Source organism: Thamnophis sirtalis, unplaced genomic scaffold, assembly GCF_051295495.1.
Source record: "Thamnophis sirtalis isolate CommonGarterSnake01/CBP01778 unplaced genomic scaffold, rThaSir2_p1.2 scaffold_8, whole genome shotgun sequence".
In the NCBI taxonomy this organism is placed as follows: Eukaryota; Metazoa; Chordata; class Lepidosauria; order Squamata; family Natricidae; genus Thamnophis; species Thamnophis sirtalis.
This window is the reverse complement of record NW_028261388.1, coordinates 68114918-68127726: the sequence shown is the minus strand read 5'-3', so window position 1 is coordinate 68127726 and position 12809 is coordinate 68114918. Positions and strand designations below refer to the sequence as shown.

The 12809-nt window shown below is 40.1% G+C and overlaps 1 protein-coding gene across 1 annotated transcript; it reads left to right on the top strand.

Moving 5' to 3' along the window:
• Positions 1-1861: 1861 nt before the first annotated feature.
• On the top strand, positions 1862-4360 carry PCDHGC3 (protocadherin gamma subfamily C, 3). Its single transcript, XM_014070813.2, has one exon. The coding sequence runs from the start codon at positions 1862-1864 to the stop codon at positions 4358-4360; it is 2499 nt and encodes an 832-aa protein (XP_013926288.2).
• Positions 4361-12809: the final 8449 nt, after the last annotated feature.

The window sequence follows — 12809 nt, the reverse complement described above, 5'->3', positions numbered from 1 at the left end:
TTAGCATTTATTTTCTTATAATTTTATTTCACCTGGCTCCAAAAATTCCAAAAACCTTGCTAGCACTATCTATTTTAACTAATAGGGGCACCAGAATCAGGCTGGCCAAGAGGGATACAATGCCACAGAAATAGACAAGTCATCAATAGAAAAGGCTGGCATAGAATAAGTGACATATTTAATCTTGTCTTCCATCATATTCTTAGAAGCAATACATGTTCTAGCTGGCATCATTCATTTACGCTTGACATACATTCACTCATTGCAATATGGAGGGACTTCTATGTTCCCCAATCATACAAAATGTAAAAATAAGGTCAGAGGGTTTGGTCAGCCTTGAATCTGTATTTCAAGGGCTGAGACATTCCTCATAGGCCCACTCAAGTGGCTATTAAAAGACTTTTTAAAAAAACTATTTCTGCAAAACACAAGGAGTCAATCTTGCTTGTAAGGACTGCAACCTGTTCTAGAGGATAGAAACCATCACACAAATACCTCCCTCCGTGCCAAGGACATATGCAAAGCAAGTGCTTTGTTTTCTTCCCTCTTTTTGCTTTGATGTCCCCCTCCCAATTTTTAGTTTTGTATTGTGTTCACACAAAATCAGTAAGATGATTTGGATGGGGAATTTACACAAAAATAAGGGGAAACATTCAAATCAACAAATATAATTTATTTATTTTTCTTTTGATTTTAAGCAAAAGTCAAGTAAAACTATTTTTAAGTAGTTCCCGAAACATTCATAGTGTACATACAAATTTTCTTTTTTCAAATAATATGAGAAAGGAAGTGAAAGTGAACTTTATAAATTATAGGCTTTCATCTATTTTTTGATTGCTGCTTGTTATTTTCCCAACATCTGGGTGTTTTCTATGCATTTTGGGTATTGATCAGCAATTTGTTGAATTATTTGATGGACCTTGTATTTATTTTAATGTTCCATTTCTTATCCTATTACTTGTGAGATTCCTGAGCTTTTTCACTCCTTGTTGTATTAGTCTCCTTATCACCCTCCCCTCAGTCATCCCTTAAATATTTGCTAAGAGCAAGAAAAAAGAAACTAGGCAGGTGCAGCCTCCATGGAGACATGGTGAGGAAATAATGTGGCTTCCACTCCTCTAAGGCCTGGAGGAGATATATCTGGGCACCCCACCCTGTGTCTATCAATTTGGCTGCCACCCAGTCACTCTGGCCCTGCAGTTTAAAAGGATCGAATGGCCCTACAATTATAGCTGGTATGATCACTCCATCAATTTCTTTGTGTTTTGGTGCTGTTAGCTCAAAGGAAAGGGAACGATAAACCCTGTCAGCCAACTTCTCCCTGCTCTTTCTTCCTATCTGCCTTTCCAGAGTACCATGAGGAAGTTTCTATTTACTGACAAGCGGAGAAGAGGAAGACATATTATTCTCTTCCCCTGCGATCCACACACTACGAACAACTTACAGCCACTAATCTGCAACAGGTGCTGCTTGGATTTAGTCCCCTAGGCTCAGAAGCAGGAAATCAAGAGGCTGGTGTCTCACGCAGGACCAACAGCAGCGGCACCAAGCCGGGGAGCAATGCTGCTGCAGTTATTGGCCAGGACTCTGCGCGCCGCTGTTGACCCAACGATGTTCGATGGGAATACTGTGAGAACTGGGACGTCGCCCGAGTTTGAGAGAGCGAGAGCGCGGCAGACGGAGTGGAGAAGAAAAGAATCCCACTGTTATGTACCGAGAAAACAATGCCCGGCTCTAAAACTCCTCAAAACCAATGTCCGGAAGATGCAGAGTTGCAGCAATATGAAACTGCGGGCTGAAAACTTTTAAAGGAAAACTCAAACAAACTTTACAAAGCAACGAGCTGTCCCTCCCTCGTGAGATGAACGGCGCTGCTGGAAAGAACCGATGGGTAACACAATGGCTGCAATTACTGGGGCTTTGGCTGGGTGTCTCGGATTGGGCTTTTGCATTCATCCGCTATACAATTCCCGAGGAAATGCCGAAGAACTCGTTGGTAGGAAATGTAGTGCTTGACCTGGGCTTAGATCTCCGGCAGTTACGAGCTCGAAATCTTCGGGTTGTGTCGGGAGGCAGCAGAAAATACTTCGAAGCAGATCTCAATACTGGAAAGTTGCTAGTCAATGAGAGAATCGACAGGGAGGAACTTTGTGCGACTCTCTCTCCTTGTGTCCTAAGCCTGCAAATCATCGCGGAAAACCCCCTGGAGCTCTACGGCGTAGCTGTGGAAGTCCAAGACATCAACGACAATGACCCAGTTTTCCCGAGCAAACAAATGAGACTGGAAATCAGCGAGTCAGTGTCACCTGGAGCACGTTTTCCTTTGGAGAGCGCACAGGACCCCGATGTGGGAATTAACTCTTTACAGACTTACCAGCTCAGCTCCAATCAGCACTACGCATTGAACGTACAGACTGGAGGAGATAATACAAAATATGCAGAGTTAGTGCTGGAGAAGACACTGGATAGGGAGCAGCAAAAAGAAATCCTACTGATTCTCACAGCTCTGGATGGAGGAAATCCACCTAGATCTGCTACCTTGCAGGTACTCATTGATGTCCTAGATGCAAATGACAACGTCCCTATCTTCAATCAATCTATTTACAAAGCCAGCGTGAGAGAGGACACACCCTTAAACACTTTGGTGGCCAGAACAAGAGCTTTTGATCTGGATGAGGGCCCTAATGGAGAAATAATTTACTCCTTCAGCAGTCACACTCCTGCTAGAGTTCGGCAGCTTTTTGTTTTAGACTCTGATACTGGAGAACTGAGGCTCAATGGATTGCTGGATTTTGAAGAAATCAAATTTTATGAGATTTATGTCCAGGCAAAAGATAAAGGCACCAATCCTGCAGAGGCGCATTGCAAAGTATTGGTAGAAATTATTGATGTCAATGACAACTTCCCAGAAATCACCGTGACATCAGTGTACAGCCCTGTACCAGAAGACACAGCTCCAGGAACAGTAATTGCTTTGCTAAGTGTCACAGATCAGGACTCTGGTGATAATGGCCTTGTAAACTGTTTTATACCTTTTGGCACTCCTTTTGTCCTTAGCTCTTCACTTAAAAACTACTACACATTGCAAACGAAAGAACCACTGGACAGGGAAATTACTTCTGAGTATAATATCACAATTACTGCTAAGGATGCTGGCTCACCCTCTCTCATGGAAAAAAAACAAATATTTGTTAAAGTGTCTGATATAAATGACAATCCCCCTACATTCCCACTATCTTTCTATGATGTGTATGTGGAGGAAAATAACTTTCCAGGGGCTATTATTTTTAATATTAGTGCCTCTGATCCAGATCTGGACCGGAATTCCCGTCTTTCTTACTCTATCTTGGAAAATGAGAAACATGACAGAGATCAGGTTAGCAGATTTTTTTCTATTAACCGGGAGAATGGTACCATTTATGTCCTAGCACTTTTGGATTATGAAAACATAATGGAGTTCAGGCTAGTGGTACAAGTTCGTGATGGAGGATTTCCACCCCTTGCCACCAACGTCACAATCAATATTTTTGTCACAGATCAAAATGACAATGTACCCAGGGTCTTATATCCAACTTCAGGTAACAATTCTTTGTTTTCAAAAGTAGTGTCCACAGTCAGTCCTGGATATCTGGTTACCAAAATTGTGGCCTGGGATGCAGATGCTGGTTATAATGCTTGGCTTTCCTATGTACTTCATGAAGCCACTGACCCAGGACTCTTTGCTGTGGGCTTGTATTCTGGGGAGATAACAACAACCCGCTCACTACAAGAAGAAGATTCTCACAAGCAAACTTTAATAATTTTAATAAAAGATCATGGAGAACCAGCATTGTCCTCCACTGCAACCCTTATTGTAACAATAGCAGAGACATCCAGGGAGACACTGACAGACTTTACAGTAGTGTCTACCACACCACAATCAAAGAAACACTTGACTTTCTACTTGATCCTTGCTATTATTCTAATATCTGTGGCCTTCTTTGTCACAGTGGTTGGAGTAGGCTCTTATAAATTTTACAAATGGAGGCAATCCAAGGATATCTTTAAGGCCTCCAGGAGCAACCTTTATAGAACCCCAGAACTTTTTAACCATGTTGATACTGTGCGGAGTGGGGTTTTTCCTCCAGATTTCTACCACCAGTTCCTTACCACTGACTCTTGCCAGAGCGATCTTCTATACAAAATGCCTTTTGCTCCCAGTACTATAGGGAGTCATCAAAGTACTGTTACAAGATGTGATCCTGCGATGTACAACCAGATAAGTACTAGTAGCAGACTGCTAGTGCCCTCTGAGGTAATGTATGTTTGTCCTTTTCCATCTATGTCTGGAAAACTCAGTTCTGAGCCTAAATTAACTTAATAATAGTCTTTTTTTTCTTTCCTGAAATATGTCAGTATCTGTGAAGCTTGTTCTTTTTCTTCCATTCTCTTTCTGTGGTGCACATTGTAAGATAATAATTTAGAATTTGAATTCCTGTTGAGTTCCTATATCCTGCTCTTGTTATTTTTTTTATATTGTACGATGGTGAGGAATTCATGCAGTTGCCTTGTGAGTTGCCTTGTGCTAACTCATATCCATGTTAATCTTTTAGGACTCTGTATACACAAGCCTTGATTAATTAACCTCACATTTAATTTAAAAAGGATAAGCAGTTCTAGAAACCATGAAATAGCAGTTCATGTAAAGATATTATGCGTATATTGTACAAGCAAATGGACTAAATACTAATTGGAAGAATTATGAAGGCTGTATTGCTTGGGTGGTTTTCCAAAAAAATTAAAGGGAATCTTTCTGCAACATTTTACATTTTCCCAAGACAGGATGTTATTGAATGGCATATGCAACTTTCTTTTATCTTGGGAGATTATGGAGGAATCACATAGCACATGAAAAATATGAGTAGTCATAGAAGTAGAACTGTAAAAAAAAACTATCAACCACCAAGAAATATAATAGAACAAACAGCAGAATGTTTATTTTTATCCTAGCTTTATTATTTTTAGAAATAACTCAAGGTAGGGAACATACATAATTCTCCTTCCTCCTCCTATTTTGCTCATAACAACCTTATAAGAAAGGGGACCAGGAGAGAATGACTGGCCCAAAATCAACCAGCCATTAGGTTTCACTGCAATTACGTTTAAAGTAGCTTGACAAATTGTCTTTTGGCCTCCTTTAAAATATCACTATGGTGCCCAACTCTTGAGCTTTCTAGGACTCCAAACTGTCAGGAAGATACACAATCTCAGGGAAGGAAGGTAAGAGAGAATCTTGAATAAAACAATAGCTCCAGGTCCCTAGCTACTTTCATTTTTCACAGGACGCTTGATGGAATCATTAGAGGGTTGAGGTCCAGAATAGGTGAAGTTTAAATAGCCGGTAATAACCCTGTATTTAAAGGGACCTATTTTTCTTTGTTGTTCCAAGATGAGGGTGAAAAACATGGTTGTATAGATTAAAGAGAAGAAAGGGCCACCAAGAATGCCTCCCTGTGTCTGGCTAATGCAAAGAGGTGGGCCTGGAGGCCCTTTTAGCACAAAGGTGATTTTCTCACTCAGATAGTCAACCTGTGTCTAGTCCAGGTTGCAGATGAACTCACACAGTGGGATACTGGGCTTATTTTACTCCTAAATGAAGTTCTTGCAGGTACAAATGTAGGACACACAAAGAAAGCTATTTTAGGTATAACCAAGCAAAATTTATGCATGATTAAAGCTGTGTTTTTGGTGGAACTTTCTTTTGTGCTTTTCCTGAAACAAAAGAATGAGTTATTTTGTGGTAAAAGGACATATGTGAGCAGAGATCAAATTCTGATGATTATCTGGACAGTTCATGTAGTTTTGTCACAGCTTTCTTCCTGAATCCTTGACAGGGTCTCAAAAAACAAGCTCTCATTTACTGCTTTATAGCTGCTGGCCTACAGGCATAAGAAATAAAAACTTACATAGAATGTTTGTCAGGTAGATAGACAGACATAGAGGTAGAATCACAGCTCATACTGTGGCCTCAAATAGGCTGTCTAACAGAACTGGAGCAGACAGATACACATCGCACGAAGGGTTAGGATTGGCTTAATCATTATGCTATACAGGTAGGCCCTTACTTACGAGATCATTTAACCATTTGGAGTTATGATGGCCTTAGAAAGGATCCTTTACAGCTAAATCTGATTTTTTACAGCTTGTAATCTTTCATTAGGAATGTAAATCAAGATGAAGCAGGAAGTCTGCTTCGTCATTATGAACAAACAGGGCATCATAACCTATTCATCACCCCATAATTAGAACAAATTATGAATTAGTATGGTTATAGATATACCCATTGTCAAGACAAGCTGAACTTCATTGCATAAACCAGCTGAAAAACAGTAGTAGTGAGTCTTTCAGAGGCAGGATCTCTGTATGTCCTGTTTTTGTTTTTATTTGAAGGCTAGAAATACTTGCACTTCCAGACAATGATAATCTGAGCTATTTAGAGAAATGGAGCTGCAGCCCTTTTAAACCCATATTGTTCATTCTGTCTCCCTGCATGAAAAAAACAAAATTCTGCAAGTGATAAAAATTATTTCTGTTCTTAAAATAGAATGGAACTGTTTTGTTCAGTTATAACCACTGAAAAGAAAAAAAAACCAAAGTATTTTGCTAACTAATTCTCCCCTCACCAAAATGATTCATTTGTCATGTGATTAACAAAAAAAAAATCATCTCTGCTAGGCTGTATTTGGGGAAAGGGAGACAAAATTGATTATTAAAAAATGGAAATGAATCTTCTTGAACACTGCATATCCATCACCATGGTGATTCAGTAGAAAATCTACATGTAGAAGTTATGCGTTCCTACCATTTATCTTTTAAGTTGTAACTTCAGTGGCATGTTTGTTTATTGCGAGAGGATACTTTTGCCACTGCAATCAAAAAGATTATCATTGGCTTAAATAGAAAAGGTACAAGATACCATACTTTGTTCTCCCCCTGCCCAATTACTAACATCTAACTAAGGAAGATCAATTCTTAACTGCCTGCACTATTACCAGGAGACAGAAAGATGATTGCAGCTTTTAGATATGCTCTGATTTCATCTGGAAATGAAATAGTTAATTGAAATGGAGGGGGAGGGGCCATTGTGAATTCCCGTTAATACTCTACAGCTCATCTCTTCCCCCTTGTCTTCAGAAGCATGGCTGAATGAAAGCTGGTAAATGTTTAGGTTTAAAGATAAGAAAAACAAAAAAAATATTACATAGAGTAGAAAAACTCCTTTTGTGAAAACTGCTAATAAGTGTGAGATTCTGCAGGCAAACCAATAATTATCTAGAAGAACTATATTCAGAATCCACCCACAGTTAAAGTGGTATAGTTCTGACACAAATGTTCACAAAATGGGAATTAGAGTACAGAATAGACAAAGGTTTTCCAAACCATGTGACATCATTGCAATAAATCCACCTTTCCTAAAGTTTCATTTTGTAAAGTTTTCATTATTTTTTGTGTCTTCTTTTTAGGGGAGGTGTGCCTATTAAGATTATAATAAAGGAAGGTGTGATGGCAACAAAACCTCTCTGATAATAAAAAAAACATTTTTTTGATTTAAAAATTACTACATCTGAAAATTGGTGGAGATAATATAGCACTAGGATAATGTTGTATCCCCTTGAAATACACCTAGTCCTCAGCTTACGACCGCAATTGAGTCCCAAACTTCAGTTACTAAGAAAGACAGTTGTTAAGTGAGTTTTGCGACATTTCTTACCAAAATTTCTTGCCATTCAAATTTGGATCACATGATCATGGGGATGCTGCAGCAATTGAGAAAAATGTTAATGTCACTTTTTCAGTGGTTGGGTAACTTCAAATGGTCGCTAAATGAATGGTTGTAAGTTGAGAACTACCTATATTGGACATAATGTCATCTGTCCCTCTTAGCCAGAAAATACTGCCTTGCACAGAGTTGCAGATAACCACCAAGTATGCTCTACCATATCTATGTTGAAAGAATCTTAAGCATGTTGTACCATTAAGCTGCAAATGGTCATTGTGATCCAAAATTGGGAGGTGACCCAAGCTTGAAGTGAATTTCAGCGTTTTCTTATTAGGCAGTTGGATTACTGAACTGGAATACTGTAATCTTAATTGCACACAGATTCGGGATGAAATAGGTTGGTAGAAACAAAGAGCTTCCAGTCAGTTTAGCTTCCTCCCTCCCAGCAGCCAAGTTGCAGGCCAGCAAATCATTGGTGAAGAGAAAAAACACATACATTGTTTTAGATCGCAGCGACAGAAGTAGGCAGCAATTTTTGGTTTATGTTGCAGGGTAATTTGAGCGGCTGGGAAAGGGGTGGTACAGGAAAGTAGAGGGCTTTGGGTTTTCATCTTTTAAAAAACTTCTCTTCCTCCTCCTCCTCCCTCTCTGCCTTCTCCTTCATTTTGCTTTGCTTTCCTCCATTTTAATTTTGCAAGTTTTGTTTATGCAATGTTAGTAAGATTATATGGATCGGAAATTGACCTCAAAATAGGAGAGGAAAATTTTGTATAAACAAATTAGGCAAATTAAAAAATGGGTAATGCTGGAATGTACCCATTTCCTTTTTGTTAGTTTATTCCAATTCTCAAAAGTTATATGTTTGTTGTTTTCCTAACAATGTTTTAATTATTTTATTTTGTTGAATTATTGTATTGATCTTATGGTTATTTTAGAGGTCCATTTCTTATCTCATTATTGTGAGAGATTCCTGAGGTGTTTCCCCCCCCCCCAAGTTAGTTTTAGGGAAACTAAATAGGTATCAACCAGTGGTTTTTAAGCAGGAGTTTTCTATTTGGGAGGCCTACCCATTCTGTTGTGTATTGAGTCATATGAGTGTTTGCATATGCAGAGAAGGGCTGGAAGGGAGCTTGAAGATCTATACTCCAATCCTTGTACAGTGCATGTTCATTTTACTAGAGCGCCCTGATAGATGCCCTTTCATCCTGTGTTTAAACACTTCAAGGATAGGAGAGTTCACCAGTCCTTGAGACAGTCTATTGAATGACTCTCATTGCTAGAGTATTTTTTCAATGTCTACTGTAACTAATAGATGTCTAATTAAAGAGCAGATTGTTCTAATGGTTAAGGCATCAGGCTAGAAAGTGAGAGACCATGAATTCAAGTCCCACCTTAGCCATGAAAGTCACTGGGTAACTTTGTGCCAATCACTCTCTCATACAGCCCAACTTACCACATAGGATAGTTGTTTGGGGAAAATATGAAGAAGAATGTGTATTAGACATGTTTACCACGAAAGGCAAAATACAAATAACAAAAATAAAATTATTTCTTTGATATTTAAGCCTGTTGCTTCTCATCTTGTCTGGAACAGTTTTCAATAATTCTGCTCCATCTTCTACATGATAGTTTTTGGGTTCTTGAAGACAGCTAACATGTCTTTCCAAAAACTTTTGTCCCACCTAAACATACCTATGCCTCCAAACATTTCTCATAATTTTTTTACTTGCTGACTCCTAATCCTTGGTATAGCAAAATCCTTTCTAAAGCAAGGTACCATAGAATTAAGGGCAAATAAAGGGCACTCTCAGCTAGAACAGCATATTTACTACTCTTGACCCTGATGCTATGCCCCTGTTGATACAGTTTAGGATTGTTGACTCATTTTCAGCTTGAGTTCCAAAATGACAACCATATATTTTGTCCATCATTTGATAGTATGCTATTTTCATTTTTCCTCCCTTCCTCCTATTTCATAAGAAATAGTTATAAGGTGTTTCATTGTCATGAAAAGGTTGAAAAACACTCAGGTATAACAACTGCATCTTGTTAGACTATCTAAGAGATTATCAATGTTTTAAATACATACTGCTGCAACTGTAAAACTATTATCAAAATCAGTATCTGTCAGACCTGCCCTAGCTGGCTTTCTAGGAAAGAAAGATGCTTGACTCCATCAGAAGGTTACAAGGCTCTATTACTAGAGACAACTGGATACTGTGAAAGCAAGGCCAGATCTGAAGAAAACTCGTGTAAACTGCTACATTGTTCCAAATCCTTCGCCTTCCCCCCTTTGACCAGTTCGCCAGTGCCCAATAGGATGGTAGCTGGATGTTTTGAGAACACTTTGAGAAGCAGTTAACATTCCTATCCCAGGTCATGGATGCCCCAAAATCCTTGAACTGGACCAGATGAAACTGGTTCACACCTCTGCTTCCTGTTTGTGCTGGTCTCCCCACTTCTGCCCCTTTTTACAATAAGCACTCTTAACCCCCCCCCATCTCCCTCCCTCTCAGGATTGTGGCAGGCTGCAGCACAAGCAATGGGGAGGTCAGCCTGACACGCTGCCTCCCTTCATAGGGATGTTAGTCCTGAAAAGCAAGAGATAAAGATTTTTTTAGATTTAGATTTTATTTATTATTTATAGGCCGCCCTTTTCCCTGAGGGGACTCAGGGCGGCTTACAATTCACGGGAGGGGGAGTGCAAGACAAAACATAAGACAATACGTGAGTAAAAAAATTAAAACAATAAAACGCAACTTTCATTCAACATTCGGGTGGGGCAGATTAGAATTTTTATCCCCAGGCCTGACGGGATAGCCAGATCTTAAGGGCTGTGCGGAAGGTCTGGACAGTGGTGAGGGTGCGAATCTCCACAGGGAGATCGTTCCAAAGGGTCGGAGCTGCTACTGAGAAGGCTCTCCTCCGTGTAGTCGCCAGTCGGCACTGACTGGCGGATGGAACTCGGAGGAGGCCTAATCTGTGCGATCTAATAGGTCGAAAGGAGGTAATTGGCAGGAGGCGGTCTCTCAAGAGAGATTAGTTTGTGTCCTGTGCTGTATGTGGGTATTGGTTATGGAATCTCTGGAGTAATTTAGGTGCACGCATATGCCATACATCTACCCATTCGATTTCAGAAGGGGGGAAATGTTTCCAGGTGACAAGGTATTGAATTTTCCCCCTCTGCTTGCAGTAGTCAAGAATGTCTTTAACTTCAAAATGCTGCTTCCCTTCTATCAGGGTGGGGACTGGAAGGGCTACTGGCTCCAGTCATACTTAGTGCTGGCTTTAACAAGCTGCAATGACATACTGGATGGATTTGTTTGGAGTTTTTAGGAAGGGTTAGCTGTACAGTGAGAGGGTTGGTGATTTTACAAATGGGAAAAGGACCAACGTATTTGGGTCTCAGTTCTTCCGAGATTGGAGGTATTTAGTGGAAAGGTAGACTTTGTCTCCTGCTTTAAAGTCCTTTGGTTTAGAAAATTATTTGTCAGCTTGATTTTTGTGTGCAGTACATGTGCCATCTAGCACTTTGTGGACAGTCTGGGGCATGTTTGGGCCAGTTTTGGCATAGCAATGAATTATTGCCCCATAGCCACCTTAAAAGGGGTGAAACCAGTTAAACAGAGTTATTATTGCCATTTTTGCAAATGGGAGGAGGTCCGACCAGTTGTCTTGCTGATAATTAATAAAACATTTTAAATATTGTTCTAGAACCCCATTAGTTTATTCACAGGTCCCATTAGTCTGTGGATGATGGGAACTACTGAGTCTCTGCTAATAATTATAGAAATTCTTGCCAAAATTGTAAGTGAATGGAACGCCCTGCTTGTAGCCATAGACATGCTGTACGAAAAATTTAGCTAGAGCACTGGCTGAAGGGATCTTTGGGCAAGGTATAAAGTGCATCTGTTTTTTGGAAAACAGGTCTGTCACGACCCAAATAATTGATTTTTCCGAGCTTTTGGGAAGTTAATTGATAAAGTCCATACATATCTCCTTCCAAGGAGCCTGGCATCTTACCACATATTGTAGGAGTCCAGGAACCTTCCCTGGACATCATTTTGTCCCTGCGAATACTAGCCACATATGCCTCAATGTCTTTATTCAGGGATGGCCACCTGTTTTATCAGGTACAAGGTTTTTTATGAAACCAAAGTGCTCTGCTGCTGTTTTGAATCATAGCTTTTCTCTAGGGGACTACAGCTTGTCCCCTTCATGGATTACTGTCTTGTCATGGTGAAGGGGCTTGCGTAGCTCAATGAAGCTATGAGCTACGCTATGCAGGGCCATTCAAGATGGACAGGTCATAGCAGAGGGCTCTGACAAAACGTGATCCACTGGAGAAGGAAATGGTGACCCACTCCAGTATCTTTCCCATGAAAACTCCATGGGCAGTGTTGTCCATGGGGTCGTAATGTGTCGGACACGACTTCACAACTAACAACAACAAAGCTTGTTGGCTCTTATTAACGTATAGTTTTTCTCCATAGAGACACCTCTGCGGTGGTCTTTCCCCCTTTACAGCAGGCCACCTTTCCTCCCCACACCCCTCATCCCTCTCAGGATTGTGGCAAACTGCAGCACAAGCGATGGGGAGGGCAGCCTGACAGTATAGTAAGTTGAGATTCTCTCTGCTTGCTTCTTGAGCTAACTCACGGATAATGGTAGATTTTCAAAAGGAGCTTGTGTCTGTCATGCTAATCATAGACCTATTCCAGTTAATGCCTTGCTTGTGAATAGATATCTGTGTCTTTCGAACTGGTGCTTAGTTCAAGTATACCTGATTCCTGGCTGGATAACCTTTTAATAACACTATTCCCGTGGGCAGGTTCTCCTCTGGACAACTTTAGGATGATAGCTGGTGTGTTTGCAGGAGTAATCTTTGAAGTAAAATAGTTAGCTTCAGCTACTGATAGATCCCAGTATTTTCCAGAATGTGCTTGGAGATGATCCTATTTCCTGTTCTGGTGAGACTGTCAATGTCCTGCTAGATCTCTGGAGTGTGGAAATGGTTGGGTCAAAAAATATTATTTATATAAAGATTCTC

What these genes read in the sequence shown, in the direction of transcription:
- PCDHGC3 (XM_014070813.2), top strand. Translation starts at nt 1,862, where the DNA reads ATGAACGGCGCTGCTGGAAAGAACCGATGGGTAACACAATGGCTGCAA.